The 19,865-nt window shown below is 28.8% G+C and overlaps 1 protein-coding gene across 3 annotated transcripts in view; it reads right to left on the minus strand.

The window, feature by feature from the left end:
• LOC123293739 (apoptosis-stimulating of p53 protein 1-like) overlaps positions 1–19,865 on the minus strand; it is a 598,530-nt gene that overhangs the window by 24,468 nt on the left and 554,197 nt on the right. For all 3 annotated transcript variants that reach the window (XM_044874642.1, XM_044874641.1, XM_044874640.1), the window contains one exon: positions 8,885–9,158. In XM_044874642.1, the coding sequence (XP_044730577.1) occupies positions 8,885–9,158 (274 nt within the window). The remainder of the gene's footprint in view (positions 1–8,884; positions 9,159–19,865) is intronic.

Here is a 19,865-nt window from a genome sequence, read left to right on the forward strand (position 1 = left end):
TTAATAAAAAAATTGAAGTATTAATTTAAAAAAATTAATAATCACGACATCTATTTCTTGAACTGACTATTAACAATTTGTTGTTAATGAAAATTTGGATAAATTTAATATAAGGGAGCTTTGGCGAGACCCTTGTTCTATTTTTTTTTAGTATATCTCAAAAATTGATTCTGGCAAGTTACGTAAGCTCTACATTAGTTTAGCAGACGTTGTGGCTTTGAAAATTCACTTGCCCTCAGATTAATACATCCTGTATTCTTTTACATATTTTGTTATTGATTTAGTTTTTATCCTTTAGAGGTGGATAGTATGGATACTAGAAATGTTTTTTTGTAGGATAATTAAAAAATACATTTACTTTAATATACAGTTTTAGCGCGAGTGAAAGATATAAAAAGATTTTTTTAATTGCATTAACAAAATGTTTTTTTATTAGGGGTGCATATTTTAAATTCTAACCAACAACAACAATAAAAGTGTTGTATTATTTTAGTGTTGTTTTCAAGGGAGTTTTAAATTGGAGTAGGATTTTTACTTTAAAATTCAATAATGAGTTTTCAAGGGCTTGTTATGTTTTAAGCGAACTTTTAATTTAAGAGACTTTAAAAATTTCGTTTTAAGCTATATATTTATGGATAAGGATAAATGTGAGAGCTCATCGCCATTTTTATAATGAAAATATCACCGAAGCTTTCAGGTTTTCTTTAGTTTTATTTTCCGAGGTCGCTTTTGAAGTGAAACGATGGTCAACTTTTTTTTAAATAAAATTACATATTTTTTTTTGTAGCAGATTAAAAAAATTTTTAGGCAGAAGTTTTTGTGGCAAACAACCAGTATCTGCCACAAAGAGTATGTAGTTTAATTAAAAAACGAAGTGTTTCCCGGTTTGATCTGGAAGACATTTTCGGAAAAAAAACTAGGCACACTTTTTCCCTTCGTCTTGAAAATAAGAAGTCTGTATTAAATCGATTTTTGATATTCAAATTCGTTTTTGCAAAAATTAGCTGGAAAAAAAATCATCTCTATAGGAAACTCAATGAAAAATTTTATTTTCTACTTTTTAGTTTTAAAATTTAATTAAATCTACTTGTGATAAAATTGATATGATGTTTACAATATCTTCAATTTTTCAACTACATTTTTGAATGATGTCAATATTTGGCATTGCCATTAGAATCGAATCTTGTTTTCATTATCAATTCGATTGGAAATTTGAAAGATTTTCAAAAAAGTATTTGGCTTTTCCAAAAATGAAATTTTTGACTATGCTTTTTCGCTGAAACCTTTACTGCTGTTTGAAACCAATTTCAGCAGATATTTGATATCTTACTTTTTATATTTTCAAATTGGCTGTAATAGCTAGCGTTCGTCGTCGCCTTTTATTACCATTTTAATTTAAACATACTTTTTATCTAACTTTGGATTTTGCTTTGTGAAGACCAAAAGTGAATTTTATTTGGAAAATACTATTCTTTTACAATAATAAAAAAAAGAAAAACTTGATACCGTATTCAAATGACAAAGAAAAAAATCACACTGAAAACGTTCGTACAGAGTAGAGTTATGTCCGGATGTTGAATTATTTTACGGCATTTGAATAACTACAAATTCTATCTTTAATTCATTTGTAATAGCAGAAGTATTCAGGGTGTTCAGAAAAATAGTGTAGAATCTTAACCTAATTGTGTTTTTCTACATTTCAATCTTTGCTTACTCTATTTAGGTATATCAGATAAAATCAGTCAACGTCAAGCCCAAAAATTTTTTAATTAGTCCAAAATCGTTCAGATAATATTATCAAAGAAAAGACCACCCATTGGAGACAACAAAAGGTAATAGTAGCATAAAAATCCTGTCTTTGCAAAAAGCAAATAAGTTAAGTATCCTTTTCACGAGCGAAGTATCCTTCTTTTTCCGAATAACAATTACTTGTTAAATTTTATTTGGCCACTATGTATACATACTTAAATAACAAAACAATAAATAATTGGGTTAAAGTTTCCATTAACTTTTTTATTTTTAGTTGAAAATTGTTGATTAAATTCTTAATAATATTATTTTAAATATGTGCATATCATGCGTATATTAAGCGGTATAAAAAATAGACCACGAATAAAAATTTTATAACAATCAGTTTTGCAGAACCAAACTTAGCGCCACATTGCTTAATTATTTATAACTAGCTTTATAAATTATAGCTCAAGTGTTATCCTGATGTATGAGCTATATTATTGTACAGTTTCATTCAAATCAATTCGCTAGTTCTGCGTGAAAGCGAAAGAAATAAACAAACAAACAAACATCCTCACTTTCACATTTATAATAAATAGTGATTTAATAACTTATTAAAAGCCAATTACACAGAGTAGATATAGTTTTCTGCGGCTTCGCTCTATTCTCAGCTTCTGTTGTTCTTAAGTGCTTCGACAAATAATTGTTAATATTCATTTTCTTGTCTTTTATTTTCGAACATTCGTTAATGTTATTTGAGAATTAACTTTGTATTTCAGATACTTTGTACGGACTGGATACGAATGGGCAATTTTTGCAGTACTTTTTCTTAATCTATACGGTTTCTGGACATCATTTTTGGCATTTTTAATAATTCAAAATATTTAGGACACTTTCCAAGACCATTTTTTCGAAATTTAGAGTTCTAAAGTAGTTCTAAGCAATAAAATTGCAAATTGCGAGTAAACCAATTTGACTAAATTAAAACAAAATTTGTGTTTTTATTTTTTATATTCCTAGTGAAGAAAAATTGAAGGTTTAAACATTCCAAAATATATTAAACCATGAAAAGAGGCATGCCTCAAAAAAAAAACATATCCCATTACTTAAGTTCTAAAATAAAAGAATTTCGTTTTTTTATCTTAACGATAAGTTAAACAAGGAGCACTTCCACTTACAATCGTTGCAAGGAAAATTTTGTGGAATTTGTGTCCTCGAAATTCGAAGTGGGGTGCACTTGCTGCTGTATAAATGAATTAATTTTCCACAGATATCTTTCGATATTGAAATCTCATTTTCTTTGTAACTCAGCATACATAATCTGCTGTACACGGAAACTCGTATTCTAATATCTTATAAATGGGTAGTTTTGATATGAATTTAATTAGTTTTTCTTTTGTAAATGAACTAACGATTCAAAATACTATATATAATTGTATACCGTAAACTTACGAATCACTGTAATGTTTGTCTACTAACGTTAAACCAATAAATTTTATATATTAAAAGCACCTCATGGATAAAATATTGAATTTAAGCTTTCAAGTACATTTAATGTTCAAAAATAAAATTATGAAATGAAAATAAACCCATGATTGGTTGGGAGTTTGAGGGACAGACACGCATAAAAATACATAAACAAATTTTTATCATAGAATTGTAAATATCGCAAAACGTTAAGTAATGATAAAATTTTTTATAAAGTTTATCCGTGCAAAAATCTTTTCTCAGAAAGTTAATAATTTTTAAATATAAAAGAAACATTTACCTGCCCCGTATATCAGAAAGATAATTTGTAATGTAAAAAGCCCACGGAAATGATTCAAATTTTGTACGTTGGAAGCTCTGTTCGAAGCAAATCTTTGAATGCAACTTTTTTAATTAAATTTTAACTTCTTTTTCTAATTTGTTATGATATATTTTTATGGGTAACATGACAAATTCGACATCAGGCAATTACCGCATTGTAATGAAATTTAAACCCAAAAACTATATTCTCGATCTACATTGTATTTACCGTATTTAGCTAGGCTTAACTTCTTTTTAATCCCGAAATTGATATTGCTATTTGTGATGAAGTCCACAATAAAAAAAAGAGTCGTAGTAACTGAAAATATTATCCGGAAACTTTTGTTAGCGCTTCCGGATAGAATTCTTTTAGAATCGCAAACTAAAAGAGCTTTCGTAATTTTTTGCGTCTCATAGGATCTGGTTTACCTTGAAAGCTGGAAAAATAACTATAAATTAACGAAAGTCATTCATTTTATTAACAAATTTCCGATTCTTTCGATATAACACTCTCACTATATTTGGATAGCTGTTCCGAACGAATTATTGTGGTGCTTGTTTTGGGGTACTGACCGAATGAATTTTGAGTATAAAAATAATTGGTAAAAAATGGAATTTTGTTGTATATATTTACGGATTGAAAATAAAATAAATTTGAACTGAAATTTTTTTTTGTTTCAAAAATAATATGTTATGTTATTTAACGATGTCCATTTTTAGACACCAAAGCAAAATTTATGTATGTATGATCTATTATGTACCCAGATGAAAGTCGGTTTAATAATTTTTTTTTATGAACTCTATAGCTATATTTCCTGTAATATGCAAACTTGAAAAATTTATATGAAAAAATGATTTTTGGTTGAAAATACGATTATACTTTTTAATATTAAAACATACATGATATAATATGTTATGCAGCAATAGTGTACATGGCTTTGATTTATTATTTAAGACGACTTTGATATGGGGTTTATTTAACTTCAACATTAAAAGGATGGAGAATAAGGCATTTGACTGATTTCTGAAAACCAGATTAGATAGTATTTATAGAAACCATAAAAAATGTTTACTTTTAATTAGTTTATGTATTTTCAAGTTTGTGACCTCGAGCGCCGAACGCAACTTTGGCAAAAATTAGTGCAGGGTCAATATTTATAAATATAAGATATAAAAAAAATTATTAAGTAGTATTTAATCGATAATTAAGTGAAAAAACTGTATAATAGACAAGGTCAATCGTGAATCCCAGTAAATTATGCCGTTTTTTTTCCATAATTAATCATTAAATACTACTTAAATAATTATTGAATACCTTATATTTATAAATATTGACCCAGCAATGAAGTACATTAAGCTGAACGCAACACCTTTTGCAAAATTAGTAGAATATTTTATCCCCTACAACTTCTATATTAAATGTTAATACGATGGAAGGCAAAAGAAACGAGATATTCACAAAAAAGTGATTTTCAAGACCTCTGATCTTGAATATCTAAGAAGGCGCACGCGTGACAATATGTGACTCTTGAGACAACATTTGTACTATCAAAATACAGGTTTGTACAAAAATTCAGCTTATTCCGTTAGATTCCGTGGTGAAACCCTAAGATGATTGGAGTATCTATTATTTTAATTATTTATTGTAATATAGTATGTGCTATCAAAAACCTAATATAAATTCAATTAATATTTTCTTTTACTAAAAATAATAAACTTTATTAGTTTCACTTACAATAAATAAACTTACTGTAATTTATTAATAACCACTCTATACAATAAAAATAAATTTATTTTTTCCATTGTATTATGAATTTTATATAATTTCTTTTGAAGTAAATTTTGTAGTGAGTCGGGCTAGTCTATCTAATTTATGACTATAATTCTTATTTTTAATGTCCTTTGTGTTTAAATACCATTATTATATTAAAAAGTATAAAAATATCCATTATTATTATTATACTTAGTGAAAAGCTGAACTGGATTATAAAAAAAGATAAAAAACAAAAAATAATATTTATGGGTATTAAATTCTATTATTTCATGGAAAAGAAAATTGGGAGTGTAAATTTTCGTTAAAAGTTCTGTAGATATGAATTTATTGTAAAATCTTAAGATTTATTTGATTTCGTTTTTATAGGTTAAAATTTTTTTACAAATTCTCGAACCAAAAAAAGGAGTGTTTGACCGCTATGTGTGTGTGTGTGTTTGTCTGTCTGTCTTAGGCACCGTAGCGCCTAAACGGATGAGCCGATTTGGATTTTTTTTTGTAACGTTTGAAAGGTATTTTAATGATAAATATTAATTTTAGAAAAAAATGTTTAAAGTAATTGTTTTAGGAAATTTGTAGAATTTAAAAGTTAATTTATTATCATTTTTTTGCTAAACAAATATTAGAAGAGATATCGGTCAAATAGTCAATAAGTAAATCGTCATAGTCGTATAAATCATAAACGGTTAGTGATACAAAAAAATTTATAATTATATACAATAAAGGTTATTACCATTTTAGGTCTTAAGAGCACGGTTATGGAGATATAGCCTCGCCTATTTTTGTAAGAATTTTGTGCATTTACATTCAGTATGTGATACTGAACCTATTTAAATAAAAGAATAACTCCTGTAATTTAATGCAAAAAAAAAAATTCTCTGTAGTCTGAAGTATCACCACAAAATTTTTATTTTTTGTTATCAATATAAGTGTACGCGTGTTATAGCATGTCTGTGAATTTATCTTTTGTTTATATTTTAATTTCCAATCATTTCTAATAAATTTTCTTTGAACAAATATTTTTCCATATACATATTTTATATCTGTAATAATTTTCATTTGTTTTGTTGCTGTAGGGTACATTTTCTATGTAAATAGAAAAAAGTGTGGCTTTGTTTGTTTGCAATATTATCATTAATATTTGTATCCCGAGGTGGTCTTGGTGATGATTGTGTAAACAGAATACATACGATAATTCGCATACTCTAGACAGTACGTTTCGTTCTCTATAGGGTATACAATCCAAAATGTGGTAAATTTGCTTCTAATTTATTTTTTAGAAAATAAAATGTAGTCCATTATATTTGCAAAAATTGACGTATTTTCATATCAAATATTATCCCGCCATTCTAACCCCCTTGGGGAAGTGCTTTTTAATAGTTATTCTGCTATTTGAAGCGGTTCATTTTACCCAATTCATTAAAAGTTATACTTAGCCCGGCCGCTTAGTCTATCCACGATTATTCGCCCTACTTCTTGGAGCTCGCTGCGCTGACATGCATCTCCAGTTACTCCATTTCATAAATAGCCATACTATGCTTGGTCTTTAGGTCAATTTGATACAGCTACAATTCATTTTAATTTTTTGGTGTGGATCAAAAAGAAAATCGACTTCAAAAGAAAAATATTTCAAAAACAAATTAATATGCGCTAAAAAGTAAAAAAATAACGATAATATATTGTAGTTAAAATTATTGTTATTTTTGGAGTCGGTGTCAGCCAAGATAATGTATTCTGTAAACTGTTCTGGCAGAGTTGTTTCCTTTCCTGAGACCGACTCCAAAAATAACAATAATTTTAACTACATTATATTATCGTTATTTTTTTACTTTTTAGTGCGTATAAATTGGTTTTGGAAAAGTTTTTCTTATGAAGTCGGTTTTCTTTTTATTAAATTTCTATTTATTTATTTCAATAGTATGTTGCTCGAGCTTTCTATATCCACTTTACAGAGACTGCGATTAATAAAATTAATTACATTTTTATAAAATTATATTTTAGGTTCAAATTTTTTAGTAATTATTTTAATACATTCCTTGTTTAAAAGAAATGACAAAAATGTTGTATGTTTGTCAAGATTATGTTAAAACCACATAACTAAAATACACATATGGGAACGGCAGAGGTGTATTACATGCTATTTTACATATTCAAAGAGATTTATTTTGTTAATTAAAATAATATGTTTTTTTCTACATTTGTTTGAAGGATTTATTCAAAATTTTTTTTGCCAGTTTTATGTTTTGTTTGTGTTTTTTTTATATTATTCTTTAACTTGTAAAATGGTGCAAGTGATTACTAAATAAAATGAGACACGTAGGTGTAAATTGAATTTAGAAAATACTTCTCCGCTAATTAATATTTTACTTTAAACAACTAACTCGGTCACATTAGTTAATAACATTAAAGTGTAATATGTTTCCATATTGGTCGAGTGCTGAAATTATTATTTTTTCATGTGTGCTTTTTTTAAATAATTGTTTTACATAAATTAATTTTTTTTGAGTTCCTTAGTTACAACTGTGGGTACGACTTTCCTCGTATTATTGATTTCAATTTAAGTCCCCATATCTAAGAGATTTTATCATACATTTTACCCTATATTTAGGTCATCAGTATCTCAGTGACAATATATTTGCAACAGTAAGTCACTTTCTAAGTATTTCTAAGTAGACGAAAAAAGTATAAATTTAGAAATTTTTGTGTACCTCAAGCTATTGGGCCAATTTTTTTTAAATGTCCCAGAAAGTGCCTAGATTAAAATCTACATCTAACTTGATTCCTCTAGAAACTTTGGCCATTGCTATTGGCCAAATAGGTCAATTATTGGAATCAATTCTTAAGGTGATTTTTGAAAATTTTAAAACTTTGAACTTCGGGGTCGCTGATCACTATTCCGTGGTCAGGATTCCGATATACTACCCCCTCCTGGGCTAATTCATTATCTGATGATCCAAACCAACAACATTATGTAACTATTCGACAAATGGAACAAAAAGGTATACTCGGGAGTTTTTTGGGGTCGCTGAAAACTATTTCGAAGACAGAGTTCGGATATACTCCCACCAGGTCTAAGGCAGCAAAATTCTGTAAATATTCAACAATATTTCTAGCGACACCAACATAGATGTAGATTTTATAATCTATGCACCTTCCATAACATTTAAAAAAACATTGTCCCGATAAGTAAAAGAACAAAAAAATTCCATTTGAAATGCCAAAATGACAGCTCATTAGACTGGCACGTTTTTAATGATCCTATGATCCAATGATCCATCCATCTATGATCCAATGATCCATCTAATGCCTGATCTTTAACTCATACCTGTCTGTTTTATTCTTTATTGTTTTATTCGAATTAATTTGTATCTCCTCATTAATAAGGAAAATATTATTCCTCAAGGATAAAATTTAGACACTCTGTCGAAATTCAGCCAGAATTCGTTGATACTAAATAGTAGTTGGAAGTCAACGAATTGTAGTTTAGCAATTACATCTAAATTCTTTAAGCAAATATTAGCTAATTTGAATGGGTTGACATATTTGTTATTCTAGTTGTAAAAAAATGTTGACAAATAAAGTAAAAATACTTACTAAGTAAGGCATTATTCTGTTTATTTTGGTCGACTTGTCCACGAAGTGCACGAAGCTTTCGTAGTTTTAATTCTTGAGCTTCAACACGATCACGCAACCGTCTTAATCGTTCATTCTCAGACGCAACTCGTTGATGTCGTGCTTCTTGTTCTTTCAGGTACCGTAATCGTTGCTCTTTTGCCGCTAGCAATTGATGTTGCGACTCGATTTGATGTTGCTGCCGGTAAGCCATGTCGCGCAGTTCGCTTAAGGTTAACTGCACTCCGTCCGGCAACTGTAAATAATAAAAAAAGATGCATTAGTATATACATTTTCAAGAGTTTTGTGGTTTCAAATATATTTGAGGGTATGTTTCTGTTGAAAGTCGCAGTTGAATTTTCTAGAAATAAATATTTTATTTTATAGATAAAAGTTTATAGATATAAAAAACAATAAATTAAAAATCAACTTATTATAATAAATCACTTAATATTACATTCAAGTCATTGAAAATAAAATTTTTCATTTACCTCCTGGTGGTTGTCGTAGCAGGTATCAGGTAATATGACATAGCACGTATTACCTATTCGTTAAAAATAAATGGTCACCAATGATTTATTAAACTTGTGTAATGTTTTTATCTGATTATTGATAATAATCGAAATTTATTAGATTTATACTTTACAAAATATTCAAATGGTGGTTTAATTTGATTATTAATTTTTCCGTAAATTTACTATTGAATTTACTTTTGACGAATTTTTTTCCCATATAATGAAAAATTAATATCACGACTCCTGATATTCCGAATCATCGCTCTTTTCGACAAAAATTATCGAATTTAAGATAGTTATACAATTCTTCTATATCTTTTTACAATAAAGATAACATAATTATTACAGATTCTTTTTTTAATTCATGATATTTATCTGTCATAGATTTCTATTGACATATTTCTGTTTTATGCGATAACTCAAAAACTTAAACTAATTTTCGCTAAAACAGTTCGGTATTTAAAACTATATGCTGAAACTGCATGGCTCTTGAATTAGAGCACGTTGAGTATTTGCATATGTTTCCGTTCAAAAACTTGGAAATTATAACTGAGGAGAATATAAAGGCGAAATTCCACTGAAGCAACATGTGGCTCGATATTTGTTGTCAAGTGTTACTTATTGTAGGCGTGTGACAACGAAGCATAAAATTCAATTTCTTTTTTCCAGATTCCATTGTGCATACTACAATCCGCACCGATCCGTTCACAGTTGGATAGACGACGACCATACTGTTCAAATTGTAGCATGCGGCAAGGAGACATATTTTAAGTCGCTTTGTGTTCTCTATTGAAAGACTGTGTGTAGCATATTTCAATGCCGCATGCTACATCTTGCCTCAGTGGAAGTGCGCCTTAACAGATATGTGTCAATGAATCCGTATAATACTATACTCGCCTCAAATCATTACATGGTGTGAAGGTGGTGCAATAACTATTGATTTTTTGAAGAAGATTAAAAATCATTCAAAAATGTTTGAATATAATCTTTTTTCGGAGTATCCGATTGACGAAATGGACGAAAATATATTCCAATGAAAAAAGAGATATTGACCGATTTTGAAAAAAGAAAAATCTCCGCTTCGTTAGTATTATGGAGGAATAGTGGATGGGAGATAATAGCGAAGAAAATTGTTCATACTTCGATGTGGTTTTCGAGAGAGGAATGGCCTAGTTTTTAGGTGTATTGGTGTATGTTGGTGAAATTTTGCTCATGTGTAAATTTTGAAATAAAAATCAGCTTAGTTCACGTCGAAGCTGCGTAAATATTTGTTTTAACTACTCCGGAATTAGTGTCATTATGAGTATCACACTCACTATTTCTTTCCCTTGCCCGGCAGTGACGGGCTGGGAAGGTCTTGTTGGGCTACCACAGGGTTAGGAATCAAAATTGGCATTGTGATTGCTGAATCACGACCACGATGAATTTGACATCAGCAACTAGAGTAGTGAGACTTGATTTTGTTCATGATTTTAGTGTTTATAGGACTTTTAAGCTTATTTTGTTGGTATCACGATAAGAAGTCCGTTGTTAAAGTTTTCTATTCGTTCTATTTCCACGATGAATTTGACATCAGCAACTAGAGTAGTGAGACTTGATTTTGTTCATGATTTTAGTGTTTATAGGACTTTTAAGCTTATTTTGTTGGTATCACGATAAGAAGTCCGTTGTTAAAGTTTTCTATTCGTTCTATTTAAGTCACTTTCGTGCAGAATTTCCATGTTTGTTCGTTTTGTTCGAGCCATGCTTGTGTAAAATTTTCATGTCTGCACCTTGTGATTAAGCCCTGATAGGTACCTAAGAATTACTACCAAAACAAACTCTAATATATTTATATTATACTTCATACTTATATTTTTGATGTAGTTGAAATAAATTAAATATGAAAAAATTGTAATTTTTTGAATTTCCCGCTTCTCACTACAATTCCCTCCCCCAGGACACCATCTTCATTATGTGCTGGGCGAGAGACCTGACAAAGGTGGCAACGCTAAATTTGTTGCAAATGAATCCTAGTATAAGTTCCTACAATGTAGCCTTCAAATTACCAAACACCCTGTATATAAAAAAAATTTAAGTTTATATATTATGATGTTTAATGATTTTCGTCACGTTTTTAATGTGTCATTTATAAACTAGTGTAACGTTGTTAGTAGTACAGTCAATTGTATAGTATTTTCTGTTTCTCCAAAAAAAAAAAAAAAAAAACAACATATAATATAAAACTTTCATTAAAATTCCCTAGAAATCTAATAAAAATGTCGAAATGTTTGTGAGAATAAAATGTATTGCAAATAAAAAATATATTTAGAAGGTACCTGTTGAACAATCTATCAACCGTATATTTTATTATAATGTAGTGACTTGACTATACAGTGACACTATATGTCGTTTGTAATGTGACAATGTTACATGGTAACTAAATGATTATACCGTGAGCGCACGATGAAAGAGGTCACGGTCCTGACGATTTACGATTTGACGATTTTAAACCAAAGGTTATTGATAATATAATAACTATTTGAAAAAATGGCAGAAAGCTTTCCAATGTAGAAAAGATTGAAAATGGGTTTATTTTTTCAACCATTTTTTATAAATTTGGCACTCGAGTACAAGTAAAAACTACAAATTTTTTATTACCAAACTTATCTTTATCAACCCTCATGAGAGCAGTTATGAGGGCAGACAAGAAGAACCATGAATTTTTCAATTTTCCTCAAATAATTAATTTTTAATGAAGAAATCAATAATTTTTTATAAAAAACGAAAAATAGAGCTGTAATAATATAGGTTGGTTTTTCATAAGGCGGCTATATCTTATACAGATCGTGGTTTAAATTGCGGAAAAAGTCGATCTTGTCAAGAAAATTAACACAAGCATTGAGCTATATAGATCAAGTTGCCTAGAAAATTATAAAAAAAATTCGAATTGACCTTCAAATTAATTTCAAGGGCATGATATTAATTATATTTCCACCCTCCGCTATACAATTAATTTTTAATTTATATTTTAATTACAGTAGCTCCTCTGAATCCTGAGAAGTAAATAAGAAATTGTTTACCCACAAAAAAATTTTGCCCATAAAATTTACTAATTAATAGGTAAAACACTAATTTATTCCAAAAGGTGTTACATATAACCTCGACCAATGAATCATAAATTACTACGATAATATACATCACTGAATACTCAATAAAGTACATTTTATCACTAGTAGCGTTTAAAGCTTTTATACTGTAATATTGTTTTATTCAGCTGTATTTTGTTTACTTCCATGCTATAAAATTTGGATCCAGGTGTTATGCAAAACTTGAACTCATAAACTATAAATACATATTCAGAAATTATCTGCAAAAAATCAATTAAGGTAATGTACACACAACTGCATATTTTTTTTTTGTATTTTTGTTATTTTTTCAACAAATCGATAAAAAAAATTTTAATTTTTAAACTTTCCTATTGTTTTATTAAGTATTAGTTTTTCAGAGCATTACTAAAAACGGTTTTTAGGATAGAAACTATGTCTATTTTTATTGTTTATTTCATTTTTTTGACAAATTAAATATATTTTTACTTTATCAAACTCTCAAAAAGTGTATGGCCAAAGTAAGGTTACGTCGACATTAATGTAGACATAGGTTTTAGCTAGCCTGACAACAAAGCAAGAGCGCTACGAATTCGGCAAATATTTGATTGCGTGACGACCTTAAAGTTGATGATGATTTTTGCTTTTTTGGGTTAGATTATCATTGAAAATGTGAAAATTACGAAAATTTATCAGCTACTCAATTTCAGAGGCTGAGTGCACCTCTTTCATGCATATACCATGCACTACACCAGCCCATCACAACTATTATTAAATTAATTTTGTTATACCCGCTACCCTAAGCATACCGCGGACGGAATTGGTTACGCCTTAACCAACTGACCTAATAGGGCGACAAATATGGATAATCAACTAGTGCAAATTTTGTGACGATGAGATACTTTCGTTTTCTTGAATATACAGATTGGCGCTGTTTTGTAGAGATAAAGCTGGATATGGAGGTTTCCTGGGACCTATATGATAGTTTTTTTTACTTACAAAACATTTTATGTAGTAAAAAAAAACCACACACTATTCTGCAAGAGTTTTATGTGTGGATAGAATATAAAAAAGTAAAGTAGCAATATATCGTTTGTTAATTTATTGTTTTTTGTGTGCTGCTCTATTCAAGACTGCTTTAGTTGAAAAACGTTCTCATTTTTATGATCCGTATATATCAATTGTTGATAATTTATATTCTAAATTGAAAAAGATTTGTGGTAGGTACAAGCAGATTTGTTGTGGAATAATATTAAAATAAAAAATGATTCGACTCCTTGGTCCGTTGCGTACAAACACTATAGCTATACAATACTTAACGAGAATAGAAGGGATACATTCGACACGTGCAATCATAAGCAATTAAGAGAAAGTTAATTTTATAGCCCAACACTTTATTTTCTAATAAATGCTTCCAAATACCTTAGATGCCAAATATAAGGTTTGTAAGACATAAAAGTTTTGTACGATATGTTGTATAAATGTTTGATTGGCGTGAAACATTTTATGATTAGCGTAAAACGTAATATAATTTTTTTTAAATCCTCTTAAATATTAATTGCTGGAAAAAAAATTATAAAGAAAAGCGGTTTTCCATATTAGAATGGTTAAAGTTACAATTGAATTTCAAGCACTTCGATTATACTCTTTGCTCTATCGATTTGAAATTTAGAAATGTTATAGATATTCATATTCTACCTGTCTTTGTACTTTTGATTTTTCGAAAATTCTGTTATTTATTCTGTTAAATTTTCCAAATTTTTATTTTTCACACGCAGGTACCCTCTCATTAAAATAGTGAAAGATAACTTTTAAAGAAAGTGTATTTTTACATGCCCTGGGACTATACACTGAGAAAAAAGATATTTGGAGTCAAATGATTTTCTGTTGTCTCAACTGCGCGGAGGAGTTGGATACGGCGAAGCTCGCATAGGCGCTTACTCAATTCCCTAACGCAGTTGGCAGGTCGATATTGTCAATTCCGTAAGGAATTGAGATATGTCATTAGCAGTTCATACTAATAATTATTAATTTAGTTTAATTATTATTATTTTTGATTCCTTAAACCACTTTTCTTTATAAATTTTTTTTCAACCAATGAATATTTAATAGGATTCTTAAAAAAATAATAAAGTTTCACGCATCAAAGAATGTTTAAAATTTAAAAGCCTTAAATTTGGTTCTTTCCTCTTAGAATTGAAGTCCTTATTTTATCTTCTACAGTTTTCTACTGACATTTACAGATAAATATCGATAAATTGTGACTAAAATGACTAAAAACGATAACGATAATAACTATAAAACTATATTGGTAAAATAAAATTTAAAAGAGAAATTTGAAATTTTTGCCCCTCATGTAATGTAGTCTTAATGTAGACTTGACGTTCACCGATTTTATTTATGTAACAAGGTTTTTATGATGAAAATCTGTATTATTCTTTTTATCCATATATTGTATCCATCTATTGAGGTTGAAACATCAAAATTTTCTCAGTATATTATTATTATGCATTCTTTTTTATATATGTATACTCAATTATAGTCAAGGACCCAGGATTAAACAAAGTAAAGTTATAGATAATCTGCCGCAAGATCTTAATTTGTTCAGGACAACTTGAACTAAAATATATTAGATATTTTTGATTTAAATAAATGTTGAACATTTTATGAGTGGGAAAATAAAGAAAAGCGAAAAAATAACGATAGGTGTCTTGGGACACGGAAGGAAGTATGTTCTTTTCGTAATTTAAAACGAAAGGAACACACTTCCTACCGTGTTCCAAGACTGACTTTCACTTGTTTCATACAGGCTCTTGATCTATAATTATACTATGTACACCCATATGTATCTCTTCATATAAAATCATTTATTTCTATTGAAAGTGATATATTGTTTAAAATATATATAAAAATATATTATTTTGTGCTGACTATGTGAAAATGATATTTCTTTTCTCTTTATATGATTGTAAACGATAAAAGAAAAAAAAAGATTTCATTTTATTTTATTGTATTTTGTGTGTCTTTTTTATAATATAGAAGAGCAACAGCAAAGTTCTTTAAAATATTACTGTCAAATTTCACGTACGTTTTTGACAATATTATCCATCTTGGGTTTATAATATATTATTGATGTAATATTTATTATAATGGTGTGTTTGATGACATGCGTTTGAAGTACAGGGAAGTACAGTATGACAAAGTATGATTAAGAAAGGGTTCTAGGTTTATATCAGATACATCTTATATATTTAAACGAGCAATTCTTGTATATATATATATATATATATATATATATATATATATATATATATATATATATATATATATATATATATATATCAACGATCTTGGAAATGGCTCCAACGATTTTCATGAAAATGAGTATGTAGGGGTTTTTTGGGGCGATAAGTCGATCTAGCTAGGTTTCATTTATCAGAAATGTACTTTTATCCGTCTTTTCATGAAAAATTCATCAGACATCTATTGGTGTATAACGTAGTTAATGAAATACAATGCAAATTATAACATAACAAAAAGGAGGCGTTTGAGTAGTCTAAAGTGAAAAATATGACTCTTGCTGACATCTATTGGCGAATAACCGAGCGAAGCTCGGTCATCCAGATATTAATAATAACGAGTACCATGTTTGCTATGTGCAAACTTTGGTAATCATAGCGTTCCATACGGTCATCAGCAAGACGGAGGAAGTCTACCCTTTTCATGTAATTATAACCTAAGGTACTTATTAATGAAGTTCGAGTTTTTCCTCTTGCTTTTGATCCTGCAATTTTTCTAGTTAGTAAATTGTATTTAACTTTCTAGCTCGGGGAATATGCCCCAAAAAATTAAGTTGCCTTTTTCTTAAAGTTCCTACTAATTCACTATTAATACGAAACAATTTTAGCACTTTGTCATTGGAAATGTTTTGGCCCACGAAATACGCTCACTTTGCCGATAAACCACATCTCCGATGCTTCCAGGAATTTTTCTGTTCTTTTGGTCACAGTCCACGATTGGCAGGCATACAATAAAACAGGCCACACATAACACCGTAATTTTTATATTTTTGAAATAATTGTATTTGTCAGTAGCGACCGGCATTTTTTAAAGTCATTTTTGCGAGAATCTAACGCCTCTTGATCTCATGTACACATCTGCCGTCTTCAACTATAAGAGATCCAAGGTATACATATTGGTTCAATTCTTCCACCACGGTATTATGGCTTTGTCTTACTTGTATTTATCATTAAGCCGTAGTGGAGACACACATACAAAACACTTTAAAAAAGTTGTTGAAACTAGTCTGTAAACAGTAATCATTGACATTATTTCGATTCAAATTGTCACTACTCTATTAGTTAGGGAGAACCCGAGAGATTACAAAAAATACTCATATTTATATAAAAAAATGTGAAAATTAAAATAAATATACTTTAAAAAATGATTAATTATAATATCAAAAGTAATTTTTTTCCACTTAATTTTACGTAAAAGAAATGTAAATTAATTTTTGTTATTATAATAAAAACAAAATTATATTTACATTTATTATGTGGTTGGAAAAAAAAAGGTAATTAATTTTGTAGACAATATTTCAATAATTTGCCATGATATACTTTCAAGAGAGCTTAAAACACAACACTTGTAGGGGGTCCACTAACACACAGTTGTGTGAAGTATCATTAACATTAACACTAAAGAAAGTATCTCCATATCGTCGCACTCAATGTGATTCAGAAAAGTAGGTACAATGTTTAGTAATAATATGGTGGTAGTGATATATAACTGTAGAAACAAAAGTCCTTTATATACAAACACTCATGCATTAAAATACAATTTTGCTTTAATCAGTGACACCGAAATATTCAAAGTAGAACTAAATAGGTATAACTTGGATGTAATTGAACATAGTGGACTTTCGTAGCACGTGTACATTATGATCGATCTAATCAGCGTTATGGTCATAGAGGAAGAAGGCTCAGGAAGCTAAATAATATCCCAAACAAATGATAAGAGACAAAAAAAGGTGAAAATCGATCAGAATTTTCTTGTTCTTTTTTTTAAATAAATAATACCCAAACAATATAAAAGAAGTAAGATAGCTAGAAGTAGACCAATAGACCAATTTTCGTTCTTCTAGTTTATGTTTTCCTAACAGCGAAAAATATTGCTGTCAAACAGGCAATTTTGAATTAGGCAAGTATGACTTAGAATTTAATTCATTCATAATTAAAAAAATTGAGTTACCTTTTATAATTAAATCTAATCTTTTCCATTCTCTTTAATTAAGATTATTCAGCAAGTTAATTGTTTTATAGTTTACGCCATTGTATTATAAATAAACATCAATTTTATAACCGAAAGGCTTTGACGTTTAAAATTGTATACAAGCTAGTGAACAAAACATAAATGATAAATAATGAGTAAATGTTGACAAAGAAACAAAAATAAAAATACGATCAGTTGAAATAATTACTTACACTCTGTGTCTAGAGCGTGTTTTACCAAATTGGGTAAGGCACTTGTCATGAATCCAAGAGGTCCGCTTTCAAGTTCTGGTGCAAGATGTTTTTTTTTCAATTCTCTTTAATTAAGATTACTCGGCAAGTTACTTGTCTTTATAGTTTCGCCATTGTATCATACATAAACATCAATTATATAACTGAAAGGCTTAAACGTTTAAAATTGTATGCAAGCTAATGAACAAAACATAAATAATAAATAATGAGTTAGCGTATAGGCATTGTTGAATACATACAGTTTACATGGAAAGTTTTATAGACTCTTTTTACTTGAACTAGGTTGCTCGTTTACGAACTTAAACCTATTATTTTGCATCCTAAGCTATAAAAATTTCAGCTCGATATCTCTAAAAATGGATAAATTAAGTTATTTTATAACCCAAAATTAATATATTTTGATAAAATATAGGTTATATGGGTATTCGAGGGTAAGGATTACGAATATCAACCCTAAACTATTAAAATTTATCTCGTTGTAACCTCTTACTCCTCGCCCTCCTCTCGTATAATGTGGCTTTTTAACCAAAATTAATATATTTCGATAAAATTTTGGTTATAAAATTTTTCTAAGACAAGGATTACGAATTTCAACTTAAACCTATAAAATTGCATATCGTTCTCGATAGTATGGGTCCCGAAAATCTTATTTAGAACTTAAAAACCTACAACTTTAGGTAGAGAATCGGCTCGTTTCAGAATTAAAGATCAAAATGTATTATAATTTACTTGGATAAGATATTATTTCTGCATTTAATAATTTAGAAACACTCTGTTCTACTATACGTGTATAATGCGGTTTCATGAATGTTGGAACAAGGATAATTAGAAGTTGGGTGTCTTGAAATAATTATATCTACAATTAGCATATAGAACTGTTTTAGTTTTGTATATTAGGTAGGTTTGTATTTATATGTTTTGAACCTAAATGATGCCATACCGTTTTGAGAGACAGTTAAGTAGATTTCCATGGGGAAAATCAAAATGTTTATAAAGAACTTCATCGTCAACCAACCAACCGTATGAGTGTTTTTATTTAAAGATTTTGACTAACAATGTTTGAATATAATTGTATTGTTTTAACCATTATTTTTATTTATAATTTTAAATTTGCTTGACATTTTTTGGTTGTTTATATTCTTAATTTTATTAATTGTTAGTTTGTGAGCTCATAATGTAGCGAAATTTTCATGATTTATTTTCGTCCGTCTTTTTTAGGATTGATAAGGTAAAGTTAGTAATAAAGAAATATGATATAACTAAAATTTATGGAAATTGAGTTGTTATTGTACAACAAACTTATAACCATTATGTATAACTTGGAAGATGTTTTGTTGTTCGTTTTAAATTCCAGACTATATTCATCAAAATTCGAGAAACAAAAAGAGGTAACATTCCTCTCTAGGATACTTTTCCCATCTAGGAGCGAATACCGCGACAATTCTACTACATGTTATAGTCATGATTACGATCACCCTTTTTTGATAGTCATTAATAAACAGCTTATTTTTTATGAGTAGTTTCAATTTAGCAAAACACTCATTGAAGTAAAAACTTATTTAGCCACGTTGAGTTGTTTTTAGCAAAACTAATGATTTTGCGCCACCATCACCGGCACGTCGTAAGCTTCGTAAGAATGCATGCCACCTTGAAAACACATGTTCTCGCTTTAATTTTTTTTAAATTATTAATTTGATATCATAAAATAAAGAATACAACAAATCAAACTCCTCTATTCATTTAATCCCTAACATATCTCAAACGTAAAACAGGTTTTTCTCTTTAGATTTTCCTATTAACCCAAACATACGCTTCCAGCAAATATATTTAGTTTTAAATA

Source organism: Chrysoperla carnea, chromosome 2, assembly GCF_905475395.1.
Source record: "Chrysoperla carnea chromosome 2, inChrCarn1.1, whole genome shotgun sequence".
NCBI lineage: Eukaryota > Metazoa > Arthropoda > Insecta > Neuroptera > Chrysopidae > Chrysoperla > Chrysoperla carnea.